General features: G+C 40.7%; 1 protein-coding gene across 5 annotated transcripts in view; it reads left to right on the forward strand.

Moving 5' to 3' along the window:
- The first annotated feature begins 4,394 nt into the window (after positions 1 to 4,394).
- TRIM44 (tripartite motif containing 44) overlaps positions 4,395 to 19,298 on the forward strand; it is a 112,530-nt gene continuing 97,626 nt past the window's right edge. For 2 of the 5 annotated variants that reach the window (XM_082477522.1, XM_082477521.1), the window contains exon 1: positions 4,396 to 5,397. In XM_082477522.1, coding sequence (XP_082333648.1) covers positions 4,726 to 5,397 — 672 coding nt within the window. In that variant the 5' untranslated portion in view covers positions 4,396 to 4,725. Of the gene's footprint in view, positions 5,398 to 19,298 lie in introns of all 5 variants that reach the window. The other 3 variants (XM_082477523.1, XM_082477524.1, XM_082477520.1) reach the window with 2 other exon arrangements.

Here is a 19,298-nt window from a genome sequence, read left to right on the forward strand (position 1 = left end):
TCACTACAGTGACAGTCTAATTACGTAAGAATGGGATCTGCTGAGGGGTGAAAATACCTTCCCTAAAGCAGTGTACTTAGAAATTCCACCCTGTTCTCTTTTCAACTTCTAGAGGTTTTTCTGAAATTAAATGTACTATGTTATGAATCTTACTAAGCACGGTTTGTCTCTTTGGAACAGGTGAAAGAGATAGAAATTGATTTCAGAGCTGAAAGGTAAAGATAGGTAAGGTTGGTATGGTAATATGGTAAGATGGAGTCAGGTAGATCTGAGTTTGAATCCAAATTTAGCTACCTTATGGCTGGGTAACATTTAACAAGTTTCTTCACCTCTCTGAACTTCGGCTTCCTCATGTGTATAGAGTTCAAATGTCTAATAAGTTAACAGCTATTGCCCACATAATTAGGAGATACTTATTTACTTTAGGAATACACCATTTATTTCTCAAAGTCCCACAGGTACTCACAAAACAGTCTCAAATGCAAACTGCCTTGTTCTCCACAAGCACTGCCTGCTGAGTATCTTAGAGACGTCTTACAGTTGTTGATAACCACAACAAGAAGACAATGCCAATGCCAAGTGTGGTAGCCCCCAAGACGATTCAAAGTTTTGCAGTAATGCATTATGCATTAATAGGCAATTAATATATATTTTATTATAAAGAGTGAGGTGCTTCCATAACAAAAACCTAACCTAAAATGTTGGACTGGTTTGGAATTGGACAGTGGGAGAAGCTGGAAGGACTTGGAGGAGAGTGTTAGTGAAAGCCTGGAGAATCTTGAAGAAACTCCTATTAGAATCCTGATGGGTTTTGAGAAAGCTGTAGATAAAGGCTTAACGGGAAAGCAGGAAAAAGTTGTTGGAAACTGGAGAAAAAGGGTCCTTGTGATGTAGTGGCAGGAATTTCGCAACACTGTCACCTGCAGTAATGTGGAAAGTAGAAAATTCGCCTAATTAATTGGGTATTCTAGCTAAGTACATTTCCAGGTAGAGTGTTGAAGGTGCTGACTGACGTCTTCTTCCTGATGATAGCAAAATGTGAGAAGAAAGAGATAATATACAGAAGTAATTTTTAAAAAGGATCCAGAGCTTGCTAGACTTGAAAATTCCCATCTTCTTTAGATGGCAAATAATGCTAAAATGAAGAAATGGCTTCCAGTTAAAAATAAACTCTAGGGTGCTGCAAGGAAAACATCATCAGATGATGAAGGTGAGAGTGTGGCTGTAAAACCCTTTGTTCAGATCTCAGAAAGAGCTACAGCAGTGATTCAGAGACTCATTCAGACAAACAATAGGGCTTTAAAGAAGCTTTTGAGTGTTGTGCCTCAGCAGTTTCAGCAGAATCACTCTCCAGAGTAGAGAAGAGCTTATCTTGAAGAGATTTGTGGGTATGACTTTTGTCCAATGGAGTGGTGCCCCAGTTAGATTCACAGGAGACTCACAAAATTTTTAAATGAATGGTATTGGCCAAAACACTGCCAGCATGCACTAAATGGGACAGAGACAGTACAAAATGAAAAGGAGACCTTGGACCCCCAAATTCTACTAACAGGAAGCAGACTGACAAATTACATAGCTGCAAACATGGGTATCTCTTCATAGAAAAGGAAGGATGACTCAGAGGGTGGAATCAAGAGCCCAATGGGGTAAAGTCAAAAGCCATGGAGAGTCATTCCCAGAAAGATGTAGGATTGAGCCCTAATCAGGGAACTTCTAACATGTGTCCAGCTGGATTTTAGGATTGCTATGGGCTGGTGACTCTTCTATGCCTCCTGTCTTTTCTTCTTTTTGAACAGGAGTGTCAGTACCAGTTATCCTAAGCTTGTCCCACCGTTGTATGTTGGGAGGCATTCAGATGAAAAGAATGAGTGTTGAACTATACTTGAGGAGCTGCATGTAAGACACTACACCTAGGAGCTTCACCCACACCTGGACCTGATTTAGATGATAAGATTCTGGGCTTTGAGCTGATGATGTAATGGGTTGAGAGTTTTGGGCATCTTGGGAGGAAGTGAATGGATGTTGCATTTGAGAGAGATATGAATCATTGGGGGCCAAAGGGCAGAATATGGTATCCAGCCTCAAAGATGGCCCTAAAGATCCCCACCTCTTGGTATTCGTGTCCTACACAAACAGTCCCCTCCCATACAAAACAGGGCTCATCTCTGTAACTAATAGGCTATATTGGAAATGATGATGTGTGACTTCTGAGCTTAGGTCATATAAGACATTGTATCTTCCACCTTGCCCTCTTTTGGATCACTTGCTATGGGAAAATCCAACTGCCATGTCATGAGGCTATTCAAGCAGCCCAGTAGATAGTGGTGAGACCTCTTTGGAACAGCCGTGTGAAGGAGCCATCTTAGAAGCAAATCTTACATTTCTAGTCAAGTCTTCAAATGACTACAGCCCCAGCCAACAGCTTCACTGAAATCTCTTGAGTGACCCTGAGCTGGACCACCCAGCTAAGACACTCCCATATTCTTGGCTCAGGAATGTGTGAGATAATAAAAGTTCATTGTTTTAAGCTGCTACATTTTGAGGTATTTTTTCTATGCAATAATGGATTAATATAACAAGGTTTCTATCTCTAGATACTCCCAAAGTTTCCAATTCCTGTGGAATCAGACCATTCCGATTTTTGTGCGGAGGGGCACAGAAGGTCCATCTCATGAGTCTGCCATACTCCATCCCCAGAATTTTATGAAGTCCCTTTTTTAATAGTTCCATCAACTTCTGTCTCTAAGACCTCCTCACCACAGAGGACTCAAAGAAGGTTTGTAAAGTGTTAGATACTGAACTGCATAGCATGATATTTTAACTTTCTGTTAGGTAAAATTAAGAACAAACAATAACAACAATAATGACAACAAAAAGACAATTTCTGGAGAAATGAATTGGAGAAAAATAGAAATGTGGACGGAACTGGAACAAAACAAACCTTTGGACCTTTCCCCTCACATTCTATAGAGTTGTCCTGAGGTTAATAAAACAAAATATTTTTTTCAAAATAAAATCTCTGACAAAAGCTGCACAGAAATTAAGCACACATTGTATGTGGCTATATTAAAAATTATTTTAAATGATTTTTACCCCACTCCATCCCCTGGCATTTTTGTGAAGATCATCTGGAAATCCTAGATCAAAAGTATCTAAGGGACTCAGTGAAAAACACACCATTCCATCCCCCTTCCTTCTTCTCAACCACATCTCCACCTCTCCCCGGACTAGATCAAAATGTCCATTTCCTCTCCCAAGTACAAATCGCAAGTTCTTCAATGAGCGGTGAGACATATATACGGGGTAGAGGTGAGGAGTTGCTTACACCAGCAGCCAGCCAAAGTGTGTTAAAAATGTTTAAAACCTCCTTCAAAGGGTCATTATGTGCGCTAAATATAATTCATGCCAATAATAATAGTTAAAATGTAGTGAATATCTACAAGGCAGGCATCTTTACATTTCATTCACAAAATGGCCCCATGAGGTACGTATTACCATTATTTCCACTTTACATATATATGTACTTTATATATGTAAAGTGGAAAACAGAACGATCAATTAGCTTCTTCATGGTTGCAAAGCCAATAAGTTGTAGTACCAGGATTTGAGGGTCCTTGGGCAGTGGCTCTTCCAAACTTGGGAGCCGCAAAAAGATCTAGCCCGATTCTTGGCACTTCAGTATTGGTTAATAAATAACAGTCCCTTTCCTTTCTCTTGGAATCCAATCTGAATCTAGATGGCCTCATTACATAAAAGATAAGGACTACACACTGGAACTCTCACTCCACAAATACTGTCTCTCCTACCTACCTCCCCATACATCTCAGCCAAACCCAAAGCAAGCTCTCAAAAAAAGGCGCAGAGGTTACCATCCTAGAGGTTCTGAGCCCCTAGGAGAGCAGGAATGCAAATAGACTTTGAAAACAGGCAAAGCATGAAATCGCTTTAGATCGAAAACATCTGTTTGCTCAACCTGACTCTGATTCCCTGAGCCTGGGAGAACAAACACAACCCTTCCCCCGAAAATCCCAAGGGGTCAGGTTCAGTCTGGTAAACAACACTCCGTCCTAGCATCTTGCAGAACAGGCAGCAGAGGGGACTGGGACGGGCAGCAACAAATTGGAAGGAGGGAGGCTGAAATGCACCTGCCCACCTGCCTAGTGGCCTTGAAAAGTCAGGTTGGCACCTCCAGGGAGGAAGTAGGGCCCAATTCCCGCCTCCAGAGTGAGCTGGAGTGAATCAGAGACCTCATCCATCCTCTCCCTCCTTCCAGGGATGCTGAACCCCTGCGGGAAACGCAGAAAAGGGCCATTGCCACTTTAAATGACTCAGGAAGTGAAAGCAGGCCGCCTGACGGGGACAGGGAAAGTGGAACCGGGGCGGCGCGGGGGCCGGCGGCACCGCGATCTCGCCGGGGCAGCGGGGGGCCGAGCGGGCGGCGCGGCGCAGGGGCCGACGGGGGCGCTGGGCGGCTGCGCCGGAAGTGCCCGGGACGCCGGAGGAAGCGCAGCGGCCGCCAGGCTGCCGAGCCGGCGGGGAGGTCCTGTGCTCCTCGGCTGGGCGCGGGCTGCTGGGAACAGGCGGCAGCGGCGCCGAGGCTGCGGGACACGGCGCGGCCGGTCTGCGGGACGGGCCCCGGGTGGAGAGGAGGACGCGAGGAGGCCGCGCCGAGGCCAGGCGGCGAGCTCTGAAGCCCGGAGACCCGGGCCGCGGCACAGCTCCCACATGGCCTCCGGAGGGGGCGCGGCCTTCGAGGAGCTGCCGCACGACGGCACGTGTGATGAGTGCGAGCCGGACGAGGCTCCGGGAGCCGAGGAAGTGTGCCGGGAATGCGGCTTCTGCTACTGCCGCCGCCACGCGGAGGCGCACGGGCAGAAGTTCCCCCGGCACCACCTGGCCGAGTACGTCCACGGAGCCGCCCAGGCCTGGACCCCGGGAGCCCGGGGGGATGGGGCGGGAGAGGAAGAAGTCGAGGCCCAGGTAGAGAACGAGAAGGCCCTAGAAATTGAGGCGGGGGAAGAGAGCGAGTCTGAGGAAGACTGTGAGTCCGAAGAAGAGAGTCAGACGGAGGAGGAGAGCGAGGATGAGAGTGAGGAAGAGAGTGAGGAAGACAGTGAGGAAGAAATGGAGGATGAGCAAGAGAGCGAAGCAGAGGAAGACAACCAGGACGAAGGAGAATCGGAGGCAGAGGGAGAAACTGAGGCAGAAAGCGAATTTGACCCAGAAATAGAAATGGAAGCGGAGAGAGTGGCCAAGAGGAAGTGTCCGGACCATGGGCTCGATCTGAGTACCTATTGCCAGGAAGATAAGCAGCTCATCTGCGTCCTGTGCCCAGTCATTGGGGCACACCAGGGCCACCAGCTCTCCACCCTAGACGAAGCCTTCGAAGAACTAAGAGTAAGTATTGGTCGTTCAGAGCATAGGCCAGGAGGTCAGGACACCTGGGTTTCAACTCAGGTGGCCTCCCTGTGGCCACATTAACTTTCACCATGTCCCTAAAAAGCTGGTCTGTTCAACTTGTTGGGAGCAGTGATTATTGACCCTTTTTGATTGAAGTTCTTTGAGAATAAGATGAAAGTTCTGGAGTCTGACCCTAGAAAAATAAATGTACACGCAAAATCTAGTTGACAATTTCTGGAAAATTATAAGCCTCTGGTCTCCGTATCCCAGGTAAAGCATTCCTTGGGATTTTGACTCCACTTAAGCCTATTCCCACAGCGTCTTCATTGTTGAGACTGGTTAAGGCTCTTGATAAGGCATTGGTAAGCCATGGTTTAGCCAGATGAATCCAAGCCGGTGGTTCCTCTATGGTGAAAAGACTCCCTAAGGTTGTGGTTTTGATGATAATTTCATGTGTGCCCCTGAGTTCCTTTTAGGTTCTTCATGTTTGGTAGTTGTTTGGAAAGGAGGATGAGAAGGTGGAGGCAAAATTGGGATGGGAGTGGATGTTCCCTGGTCCTCTATCTTTTGCAGGAGGGCAGGGCCTTTATCTTGAACCTTGCTGGTCTCCTAGAACAGTGTATGGAAATCTTACAAATATTAATAAATATTTGTTGAATGAATGAATTTGCAAATGATTTGCTTTTTATTTGTATTGTGGATATTTACAATCAGTGAGAGAGACAGCTGGAGTTAACCAGGCAGGAAAGTTTGAGTGATCAGTTCATTACTTATTGTTGTCATTATGACATCTTTTGTTTCCTGAAGTAGCCTTGCAGTTGCTGGCACTGGGATAACAAATATTTTGATAATGAAAATCCCCTCTATTAAGATTTTCCCTTTTTTATTGTAAAATGCACACTCAAAGTGTATAAAAGCATACGCACAGTCTAACAAATAACTATAAAGCAAATACTGATGTAATCTCCACCCAGATTAAGAAATAGAATATTAGGAGCAATATTGAAGCCGCATGCCCTTTTTATAATTTTCTAGTTACAACCATCTCCCTTCTCCATAGGTAACCATTATCCTGACTTTTGTGGTGATAATATCCTTGCTTATCTTTATACTTTTACCACATATTTATGTATTTCTAAACTTATTTGAACTTGACACGATTGATATTGTATTGTTATCATGCATTCTTTTGGGTTTTGCTTTATTTTTTCAACATTGTGTTTGTGAGATTCTTCCAGTGAGTGGCTGTGGTTTGTCCATATTCATTGTTGTATAGAATTCCATTTTATAAATATGCCACAAGTTACCTATTCTGTCAAGGGTGAACAGTTGATTTCCAGATTCTGGAACTTCTAGTTATTATGAACAATGTTGCTATAAACATTCTTGTTCATGTCTCCTGCTGCACATCTACATACATTTAAATGGAGTATAAACCTAGGAGTGTGATTGTTGGGTCACACACTGTGCATATCTTCAATAGTATTAGATGTTGCCAACTATTTTCCAAAGTGGTTGTACCCATTTGCATTGCCGTGAAAAGTGTAAGAGAGTTCCTTTTGCTCAGTATTTTCACCAACACTTGTTATTACAGAATTTTTAGTTTTTGTCAGTCATATGGATATGTAATGGTATCTTCTTGTGGTTTAAATTTGCATTCCCCTGGTTGCTGATGACTTTGAGTATCTTTTGTATTTCTTCTTTGTGAAGTACTCATTCAGGTCTTTTGCTCATGTTTCATTTGGGTTGTCTTTTTCTCATTGATTTACAGGAGTTTTTATATTTATATTTTTGACTGTGGTTGATATGGGTTACAAATATCTTCTACTCTGTTTTTCCTTTTTCTTTTTTTAAAAATTGTACCTTGAACGGAGAAGTTCTTCATCTTAATGTAGAATTTATCAATAACTTTCTTTATTATTAGTGCTTTTTGTGTCTCGTTCCACTTAGTATTGATTTTTGGGTGGTGGAGTTAGGGGCTCAGTTTCATTTTTTACCCTGTACAGATAGCCAGTTGCTCTAGCAGCATTTATTGAAAAGCCTATCCTTTCTGTACTGATCTGCTGTGTCACCAGTCATATATCAAGTGTCCATATGTGTATGATGTGTTTCTTGGCTCTTGTATTTTATACCGTTGATCTGTTAGTATATTCCAGTATGAGCTACATGTTTTCTCAGTTACTGTAGGTTTGTAACATGTCTTAATATATGGTAGAGCAAGTCTGTCCACTCTGTTCTTCTAGAAGAGTGTCTCAGCCAGCCTTGGCCTTTTACATTTCCTAGAATCATACCATGAAGTTCTGTATTAAGAAAAAAACCAAACCTGCAGGACTTTTTTTTTTTGTATTGTATTGAAATTATAAACCAATATATGGAGAATTAATACCATTACAAAATGAAGTCTTCTGATCCATTTATTTAGGTCTTTTGTATTACCTCACAATAAAGTTTTGTAATTTTTTTTTTCTGAAAGATCTTGTACATCATTGTGAAATTTATTCCTGGATACTTACAGTTTTATAGTATTGTAAAAAATGTTTTTAATTTTTGTTTTCTAATTGTATATAGGAATATGATTAACTTTCATATATTGATTTTCATATTAAACTGTCTTACATATTCTAATAATCTGTAAATTTATTCTACACGATCATATTATTTGCAAGAGGGAAAGCTTTTGTATCTTTTCAGTCCTTATGCCTGTTTGTTTGTTTGTTTTTTCTTGCCTTAATGCTTTGGATAGGACCTCCAGTATAATGTTGAATAGAAGGGATAGTGAATATTTGTGCCTTGTTCTTAATTGAGGGATAATTCATAACATTTCACAAGTGTGCTCGTGGCTTTTTTTTCCCACAGATATATTTCATTAGATTAAGAAAGTTCCCTTCTAGTCCCAGTTTGTTAAGAGTTTTTCTTAATATTGAATGGATATTGAATTTTATCAAATGCTTTTTCTGCATCTGTTGCATGTTCGTGTGATTTTACTCTTTTATTAATGTGATGAATTACATTAATTGATATACTTATTAAACTAAATTTAAAAATCAGTATTATGTTCACATGTTTCAAAAGCCTCTTTTTCACCTTTGGTAACTACTTTTATTAGTTTTTTGCTTATCGTTCAAGTGTTTGTTTTTGCAAATACAGGTGTGTACATATATATATGGTCTTATTTCCATCCCTTCATTATTAGTATATTTTACAATTAAAACAACCTGGCATTTCTGGGAGAAACTCAACTTGGTTGTGATGAAGTATCCTTATGTTTTTGAATTTAGTTTATTAATAATTTATGTAGGATTTTTTCATTCATATTTATGGGAGAAATTAACTTGTAAATTTCCTTTCTTGTAACGTCCTCATGAGATTTTGCTATCAAGGTTATGTTGGCTTCATAGTATGAGTCAGGAAGTATTGCTTCTCACGTATTTTCTCTCTCTTTTAATGCTCTGGAAGTGTATTATATAAGATTGGAATATTTCTTCCTAGAGTGATTGGTAGAACTGACCATGGAAGCCATCTGGATCTGAAAAGAGAGAGAGAGAGAATTAATTTTGTTGTTTTGTATCCAACATTGGATATGTCTGTTTTGTATCCAATTCATTGACTGTGGATTCAATTTATTTGGTGGTTATAGGTCTGTCCAGGTTATGTATTTTTCCTTAAGTCAATTTTGATAAGTTACATTTTCCTAGAAGTTTGTACATTTTGTCTAAATTTTCAAATGTACTAGTATAGATTTGTGAATCATATCCTCTTGTTATCTTTTTTCATGGTGTAGCTATCCTCTTTATTCCTTTAAGAACAGTAAGCATGTTGATTTATAATGTCACTGATAATTCCAGTATTTGAAGACTTTCTAGATCTTTCTCTGCTAGCTATTGTTTTTGTGGTGTTCTTTAGGTTTCTTTCTTTCCTTTTGTGCTTGTTATGTTTGAGTAGCTTTTCATTGCCTTTAAAAAATTATTTGTGGGGATTTCCCAAGCCTTGGCCTGAAGCTGTAGTCTTCGAAAGAGGATTTGCGTTTGCTTCTGATAAGGCCTAAGTGTACAGCTTGTTTAGGACCCCCTTAAACTAAATTAATTACATGAGAGATTTCTTGGAACAGATTTTCAGGAGGTGCCTGCCCAAATTTACAGCCTCTTAAAGAATTTCTTTCATCCTGTCCTGCACCCCATCCCCCCACCCCACCCGCCCCGTTTTGTTCAGCTCCAAGGCATAGCTCCCCACACTCCTCTTTGGAGGGTGAGATAGCAGCAACTTTAGTTTGTCTTTACTCTAGGATTTTACTCTTTGGCAGGGGTAGGAGGATCAAAAGTCTGTATGGAAAGGGTCTCCTTTAAATGTCCCACTCTGAGCGTGCTGTAGGCTTTGCTTTCTTTTATCTTCTTTCCCCCTGCCTACCTCACTTGCTGCCTATAATCAAATGCACATCCCAGTTTCTTGTGATCGGTAAATGTACTCAGATCAATAGAGCTGTTTCCTGTACTCTGCTTATGTTAACATTGGAACAGTATTACTAAACTATAGACCTTATTAGACGTTCACCCGTTTTTCCTCTAATGATTTCTGTACCAGGGTCCTCTGGCCATATTACATTTTCTTGTTTTCAATGATCATGATAGTTTTGAGGAGTGCCAGTCAGGTATTTGGTAGACTCTCTCTCAGTTTGGATTAGTCTGATGTTTTTCTCATGGTGAAACTGGAATTGTGGGTTTTGGGGCAATATAAATTCTCTTTTATGTTTTGCTTTTTTCACTTAGCAGTATGTCTTGGAAATCACTCCATAGATCTGCCTATTTATGTATTCATTTTAGCTGCAAATACTCTAGTGAGTGTCAGTCATTAAATTCTTAACTTATGATATTGTGTTTTTCAACTCTAGAATGCCTGTTTGGTTATTTTTTTTAAAGATTCGTTTCTCTTTATCTTTTGGGATCTGATTCTTGATTATATGCCACATTTTCATGATTATTCTCATCTCATAATTTTTCATTCAATACCAGACGTTGTATTTAAAAGAACTATAGACACTAGAGTCATATTTTTCCCCCTCAGAAAGGGCATACCATTTGCTCTGTTAGGCAGCTAGGGTGAAGGGCTGATCGTTTTTATTCAATAAAAATTTGAACTTGGTTAGAGCTTGGTTGTAGTTTTAATTAGTTTCATTTCACCTCTGGTTTCATATATTTTGAGGGCAGTGTACATTTACTTATTGACAAGAAAGTAGGTCTCTTGGAATATTAAAAGTGGCTTGGCATGATGATGGTGAGAGAAGAGTATCTTTGTTATACTGCATTCATTCATTCACTCACCAAGTATTTATTGAGCATTGGCCAAGGGCAGGTGCTTTCTAAGTATTGAGAATATAGCAAAATGGAAGAAGTCCCTGCTTCTACTGGAGTATACATTGTGTTGGAAGGAAACAGAGAACAACAAATGCTCAAATAAACATGTAATAACTGTTAATAAAGAAAAAATAAAACAGTGTGGGATTAGAGAGGAACAGGAAGTATCCTAGCTCTGCCGCTTGCTTTTTGACCTTGGACAAGTTATTTAACAGTTTGGCCTTGCTTCTGTATCTCTAAAATGGGTATAAAGTTAAGAAATCAAGTAGTGTTTTTGTGAGAATAAAATAACTTAGTTTGTGATAACACTTTAACAATGTTTAACACATTGTAAGTGCTCTTTAAATGTTAGCTGTTGTTTTTATTATTATTAATAGGCGGAGTCTAGTTAAATGTACAAGTTTAGAGTTGAGAGGGATTTGAACAACATATGTTTTGATATCTCAGTGCCAAACTGGGCTGTGAGTGGCTAATATTGGCGGTAGAAGCCCAAATTGTTGGCGAGGGCTAGAGTAAAGCAAACTTCAGAGTGGGCCAGAATGGACAGAAAACTAGGGTAACTGTACAGCAAGAGGGGATCTGAGCAGAGGCAACGTGAAGGCTAATGCCTCAAGGACTAAGGTGAACACCTTGAAGGGATAAGTTTAACCCTAATCACTGAAGTGACTTTTAAAGTCCTGACTTTCCTCTTGTGCTGTATTTCCAGTTTGGCTCCAGAGCATTTGGTCTCCAAGGGATCCTATGGGTCCAGATTTGAATTGAGCCTGTGCTCCAGCTTTATCATAGGAATATAGTTAGTTACACAGTCCATATTATGACCTCACATCTGGTTCATAAACTCTCTTCTCAGATATGCAGGTTTCTCTTATTGTGACCATAATTTCTGGTTCTGAAAATGGGTCATTGGGTCTGACAAAGGAGCTTGATCTGGTTCATGGATATCTTCATATGAAAATTTTTAAGTTGTCAAGGGAATTTGCATTCATAGCTATATTTAATGAATCATTTTGTTGAACAATATAAGTGCAATTACATGTATTCAGAACTCTAGACCAGTAATTTAAAAAATTATTTTGAACGTAACCTACAGTAGGGGAAATATAGTTTACATTGTGGTCTAGTTTACATACACACACGCACACACACATACTTTAACTCAAACGGAGCACTGTTAACCTTATTGCGTATGATGTGTTCTGTTTGTATTCTATTCTGTTCAAAAAAATTTCTGGATTCTCCCAATAAATTGATTTCATTGCACCCTAATGGGTCATGTCCTGTCGTTTGAAAAACACTTGTCTCGTTCACTCTAAGATCACCTGAAGAAAAGGTGGAGTCTTATAAAATGGCAAAGGGAGAAGTGATTGGCAGAGTTCTGCAAGTTCTTATAAGCATCTATGGAGTTCTTAACATGGCTTTGTTATGGACAGATCCAAAAGTTTTGAAGCCACTCCCTTTGCCCTTGAGTGTGCCTTTAAGATGGGTATTTGGAAAGAAGAATGTTTGGTTAAGTGACAGTGGGAACAACTGCAGGGGCACCCCAGCGAGGGGGCTCTAGTGGCAGGGCGGTCGGGAGGATACAGGCATATGCTTGGGACAGCTGTGACTCTGGAGGGGGTGGAGATGGGGGTATGCCGCTGCTGTGTCTTGTAATGGCCGGCGGCTCTGGCTCTGTGCTCAGCTCATAAGAAACAGCTCTGGCAGGGAGGCAGAAGGTTGAATGTCTGCTGTAATGTCCCTATTTATGTCTTTATTCTTCCTGACTGAAAGGATTTGGAGTACCTTCTAATAAAACCATGAAGCGCTGTCTACACAGTGGTTCAGTCTGTGTCTTATTTATTTGTATAGAATAAGACAAAAACTAAGGCTAAGGTAAAGGGAATGATTGAAGCTGCCACAAATGGTTGATGGAAAGTTAAAATGAGGCCTGCCGTTCTGGGATTCTCCATCTCAGTCTACTCTTCAAAATGTACTGTCTTTACCTGAAATAAGTCTGGGACGTATGCAGTGAAGAGGACAGACAGGGCCCTAGCTTTTATGGAGTTTACCCTTTAGCTGGGGAGAGAGACAAGGTAGAGTAATTTTGGATGGTAGTGTGTACTATGAAAACAATAAGTCATAGCAATGAAAGAGTGAGTGGTGTGGCAGGAGGGCAGGAGGGAGTTACTTTTTGACCAGGTAGTCATGGAAGGCGTCTCTGAGCATGTGACATTAAGGCAGAGACCTGAATTATGAGATCTTGCAGAGATCTAGAGAAAACCTCCTATTGTGTTACCACTCAGTGCTTTTTGCACAAAGTCCAGTGATTCATAGCAGAGATGATCGGTTTGGTTCATAGGACTCTTCATAAAGGAATTAGATGGCTCTTGAAGTGAGAGGAGTAGTGTAGTTCTAGCAATTGTAATGTGCTGTTAACACAGGTGAAAGTACTACTGTCTGGAGGGAATATGAGCTTATGGGGATCTCTTTGACAATAGCTCAGTTTTTCAGGGGATTCAACATTCATGGTGATGGAACTTCATTAAAGAGAGCCTAGAGGGCTTCTGCAGGGTTAAGTGGAGGGGAAGAGTCATCTAATTGTGTTCTGTTAGGGACGTGGACTCTTCCCACAATCTTCGTTATTAAAATTACAGTTTATAATCTAAGAATTAAGAAAAAGTCTGGGAGAAGAGTGGTTAAGGCGGAAAGAATGGTGAACGCAAAGGCTCTAAGGTAGAGGTGAACTTGGGGTGTTGGAGGGACAGCGGAAAGGTCACTATGGAGTATATTGGAATGAAAGAGGAGTGGGAAGTAGGTTAACAAAGTAAACAGTGTGTTTCTCACCTTGTTGCCACATTTTGGAATCACCTGTGGAGGGAGATTCTTTAGAAAATACCTGTGATTGGCCTCACCCCAGCCTTAAATCAAAATCTTTGGGGATGATCAGGTATTTTATAGAATGTCTTTCTATTGGGATTTGTCTTCTGTTCATGTTACGGTTAGACTGGCGTTACTGCTTTTAGGAGGAAGACCACAGAATTAAGGGTACACACTATCAAGAGGATTGTTGAGAGAAAAGGTCCAAACTTTCCCTGCTCTCTCTCCCAAGAATCCAGTGCCCTCTTTTTTCTCTTCCCCGACCTTTCAATCAGAATAGATTAATAGGTTAATAGGCATATTGTACTATTAGATGACTGCTTTTCAGGGTAAGATTGCTGATGCAGTAGGTGTATTATTCTTAAGCCCCTCTGGGGATAAAGGACTGTGTGCCTGTGGCACCACCTTTTCTTGACCACAGCCCACAACATGGAGGTTGCCCTGCTGTCCACTGATAACACCCACCTTTTCTCTTCCCTTGCATCGGACCCAAACTGAGAAGCCAGAGATGTGTCGGTGTCAGTGCTCAGTGTGTCTTCTGCTTGAAGTTACAGTTCAGTCTGGGGTAACTAGCTCAGTTTCATGCTCCTGTTCCTGTTGTGGGTTTTAGTATCCAGAGCCAGGGACTAAATTTGTTGTGTGGCAGGAAGGAGCACAGATACTAACGGACCTCTCAGAAGAGAAGACAGAGTACAGACAAAGAAGGGGTAAAACAAAAACTTCAGTGCTGATATGTGGGGTAGAGATGAGAATCTTGTTTGCAGGTGTGTGTGTGACTATGCTAGGGATCAAGCCAACATGACATTGGGGGATAAAAAAATCAATAGTGATGCCCTTTTCGGATGTCAAAAATGAATCAAGAAAGAAAAAAAATGAAACCAACCAAGCAAAATCTCCTAGATATGCTAAGTGCTCAGTCTGTAATTTATGGCAAGTAACCATATAGGCAATGATATGTACATTGTGGTGTGCTAAATTATTCTTGTTGAACATTTAATTTTAAGTTAAACTCACTTCAAATGTATTTAGCTAGTTTTTGATCGGGTAGCAGAGCAATCTGCTTTTAACTTCAATAGGATATTAGAGAAAGCATTATACTATATCCAAACTATAACATATAGTTAGCTTTATTGTCAAAAACTGGTGTATTTAAGTTAATTTTATTTATGTGAATAATTTTTGAGCACTTAAGGTGTGCTGCATGACGGATATTGATAAAGATGCCTGACATCAGGAAGCTTATAGTCTTTTCACATGCTTATTTGCGTATAAATACTAGAAGAGAGGTACAAATAGTATGTCATGGGGACTCAGAGAAAAGAGAAGTTATTTTCAGCTGGAGGCATGGAATTAGGAAAGATTTCTTAGAGGAAGTGGCATTTGAGGTGGGCCTTCAAAGATGGATAGGATTTTACTAGGTAGATATGACTAGAGTGTTAGGCAGCTGTCCTCTGTGTTCCCATAGCAACAGCCTGTACTATTATAGCATTAAATACAGTATACTCCATCAATATTATTTCTTCCCACCATGTCTCTGTCTTGCGTGGGCCATAAACTCTTCTTCTACGGTTAGGAGTGTATGTTATACATCTTTGTGTTCCCAGCACCTAGCACAGTGCCTGTTGGAGAGTAGGTGTACATGAAATATTTGGTAAATGTATGATATGAAGTATAATAATCTCAAATAGTCACAGGGCATCAATGAAGAACTGAAAGAGAGAGTGTTGCATAGTGATTTACTATATCAGTGTTTACATTAAATTCAACTGCATCTGAAATAATGAAATAATTTGGAAAAATCCAAAATAACAGCAGCTCAGACAAGGTGGATGTTTTATTTTCTCTTGTATAGAAGGATGTAGGCAGTCCAAAGCTGGTACAGAGGGACCATGCAGTTATTAGGAATCTAGGCTCTTTCTGCCTCTGCTCTGCCATCCTTAGGGTATGGTCCTTGTCATGGACCAAGATGACTCCCGGAGGTCCAGCCAGTACATCTGAGTTCCAGGATAGCAGGCACGGGAAAGTGAAGATGGGAACACCCCTTTATTTAAAGAGAACCCTCCAGAAGTTGCATGCATTACTGCTTACGTTTCATTGGCCAGAGTTCAGTCCCATGGCCTTATCTAGTTGCAAGGGAGGATGGGAAACAGTCTTTTCTTCAGGCCATGATGTGTCCAGCTAAAACTGGAGTCTCTTACTAAGGAAACATGGGAGAATGAATATGAAAGACCAAGCAGTCTTGCCTTAATTGGCTTTGCAGTCTATGGGTTTGAATCCTGGCTCTGCTACTTATTACCTGTGTCATGTTGGAGAATTCACTCAGTCTCTCTGAATCTTGGTGTCCTCATCTGTAACATGGGCATAATAATTATTTCTCCTTTTTGGGTTGTAGTGAAGAACAAACAAGATGATACATGTAAAGAGCTTAGTACAGCGCCTGGAATATAATAATCCCTCAGCAATTAGTGACTCTTACTCTTACTATCCTTACAGAGGCAACTAAGGTTCTATTCTGCGTTCAATTCCAGACCAGGTAGTCTGGCAGAAGTAGAAGTTCAGACACCAAGTTTCTTTCGGTGAACACTGTTCAGCCCCCTCTCCTTCTGTTCCTTCTGCCTGCTCTATGCTGGTGGGTAGATAGGCTGGTGAAAAACTTGTCTTCAGAGAAGAGGCTCCTGTATATTTCAGTGTCCTGCTGGTGCCATGTGCACTAGCTAACCAAAACACAGCTGGTATGTCTAATTTTAGGTTCACAAGTCTTGCTGGTTGTCCTCTTTAAATTCTGTTTTACATTCTGAACTGTAGGAAATTTTTATAGAAGTGGAGAGGCGGCAGGAGCAGTACACGCTTTACTTTCTAGTTAGAAAATAGCCTCCATTTCCTTTCCAGTAGGCAGTCGTGGGGGAAAGAGGTTAGAGGCAACCCCCTACTGTTCTCCACTCTGTTCTTTGGGTCTCTGAACCCTGGCAGGGTATAACCTGTGTTGAGTGAAAGACCTCTGACTTCATGTGTGTGAAGAATGGAAATGCTAGCCTTTACCTGAGGTTATAAAACTAAGAGAGTCTAGAAACACTTATCTGCTGTTGAATTTTTTTTTTAATTTATTTTATTTGTTTATTTTTAGCTGCATTGGGTCTTTGTTGCTGTGCGTGGGCTTTATTTGTGGTGAGCAGGGGCTAGTCTTTGTTGCAGTGCTCTGGCTTCTCATTGCGGTGGCTTCTCTTGTTGCAGAGCACAGGCTCTAGGTGTGCGGGCTTCAGTAGTTGTGGCCCGTGGGCTCTAGATCGCAGGCTCAGTAGTTGTGGTGCACGGGCTTAGTTGCTCCGTGGCATGTGGGATCTTCCCGGACCAGGGCTCGAACCCATGTCCCCTGCATTGGCAGGCGGATTCTTAACCACTGCGCCACCAGGGAAGTCCCTGCTGTTGAATTTTGAGGCTCTTTTCCCGAGATTAGAAGAATAATAATTATTAATTAAGTGGCTTTAGGTCAGGTGCTTTTCACCTCATTATTTCAGTTGATCTCAATATAACTCCCACAATAACCTGTGTTATTCTGATTCTCATTTTACAGATGAAATAACTGATACTCAAAGAGGTTGAGCTTTGTGGAAGTTCACCTAGTTTGTAAGTGAAAGGATAAGGATTTGAATCCAGGTCTAACCCCAAAGTACATTTTCATTCCACCATCCCATTTAGCCTCTACTCTTAATTATTCCCACTTACATTTAACCTTTCTAAGTTGTACTGACACAATCTCCTGATGTTTGTTATCTCTATGAAGGTATGTAGTAGATAAATACTTTCTGAATAGTCAGACTATTAAAACTGTTCTTTCCCTTCCATCTGGATTTTTCTTCCTAGATATTTTACAGAGTATTTTGATTAGTATCAGATTGTTTTGTTCATTTTTTTCCATTCAGCACTTCTCTAGCTCAGTACTTGATACTTAGTAGTCAGTCACTCAATAGACTGTTAATCACTTAATAATAACAATAACAACAATGATAACTAAAATTTATTGAGAACTTAGTATGTACCAGGTTCTGTGCTATAAACTTCCTACATATTATGTCATTTAATTTTTACCGCAATTCTTTGAGGTACAGTTTCGTTAAGATATTTTTCTATATTGTTTGAAATTAGCGTCATCGTGTTTTTTTCCTTTGATCTATTCATTCAGTCAGGTGGAGTATTTGGGGCTGTAGGGAATTTAACAGTGAACAATTCTAAGTACCTGATCTCATGGAGCTTTTGTTTTAAGAGCAAAACAGACACAAGCAAGTTAAACAGTAAATAACATTCTAAATAATGATAAATGCCATGAATAACAAACTAGGGGAAGGAGAAAGAGAGTGACTGGAATGGGCAATGAGAGAGAGGCTGTTTAAGGATCTGACAAGGACTGGGTATAGTTAGAGCCAGTGGTGGGAAGATCTGGCGGCATAGTGATCTGAATGGAGGAAATAAGCCAGTGTAGAAGTTCTGAGATGGAACAGGCTCACTGAGGATAACAAAGATGGCTGCAGGATAATGAGTCAGGGTTCCAGGTAGAGGGTAGTAGACGAGGTCAGACTGCCAAGTGGACCATGGTAAAGATTTTGGATTTCCTTCTGCGTAGCCATAGACTGTTTAAGCAGGAGAATGAGTGATCTGATTCACGTTCTTAAAATTTCCCTCTGGTGCCTGTGTGGAGAATGGAGTGTAGGGTAGGCGAGTGGGAGTGGTGTCGCTCCTTGGATTAGGACCAAACAGGGAGTAGTGGAGATGGTGAAGAGTAGTTGGACTTGGCCTGTGTTTTAGAGTTAGGTCTGAAAAGACTTGGTAATAGGTTTGCTCAGACCCAAAAATTATTTTGGATCTGAGCAGCTATATAAAGGTGGTTGCCTAACATAGGAGTGGATTTGGAGTTGGAAAATCAAGTCATGTGAAGAAGATGGTAAAGAATTTTTGGACATGGTGTGGTGAAACTAAAATTTCATGGCATACTAAAATTCAGTTTCATTTCCTTTTGTCAGGGCTTTGCTTTCTTATTGGATTCCTTAGGAGGACTTCTTATATATTCTATCTCCCAATCCTTTTCCACTGTTTCTCCCAAACAAAACCTTTTTGTGAAAATGATAGAAAGTTGGATTGATTTTTTGTTTTTTAAGCATGGTACCAACACAAGGCTAGTGGGATAGGAAAAAACCAAAATAGGCAGCCAGTATTCTTTCTGAACTCAGCATCTTCTGATTCTTTGTAATACGGAATTCAATATTTAGGAACCAGTTTAGGATATTAAGTGATTTACACTTACATTTCTACTGACACATGACTTTTTCTTTTCTTTTCTGGCATCTTTTCTAATGCCAGCTGGTTATTGGCATTAGACTAGGCTGACTCCCATGAAAGTACAGAGACTGGTTGTCAAGAAATACTTCTTATTCTGATGTCTCTTTTACCTACCATATTCTACCTTTGTTTCTGCCTCTTGCCCATTTTCAAAGAACGTTTGCATTAGAATGAGCTGTATTATTTCTGTGTTTTGGAGTGAATGGATGGACGTGTGTTTATGAGGTATTCTGAACCCCTTTGAAGAAAGACATGCCAACTTTCTTGGTGTTCAAATACAAGGACCCTTAGAGACAGAAAACTTTCAGAGGGAGTTCTTCCAGGGGTAGCAACTTCAAATGTCTACAGGGACCAGAAGGGTAA

The sequence above is a fragment of the Balaenoptera physalus genome (assembly GCF_965194825.1).
Source record: "Balaenoptera physalus genome assembly, chromosome: 10".
Classification (NCBI taxonomy): domain Eukaryota; kingdom Metazoa; phylum Chordata; class Mammalia; order Artiodactyla; family Balaenopteridae; genus Balaenoptera; species Balaenoptera physalus.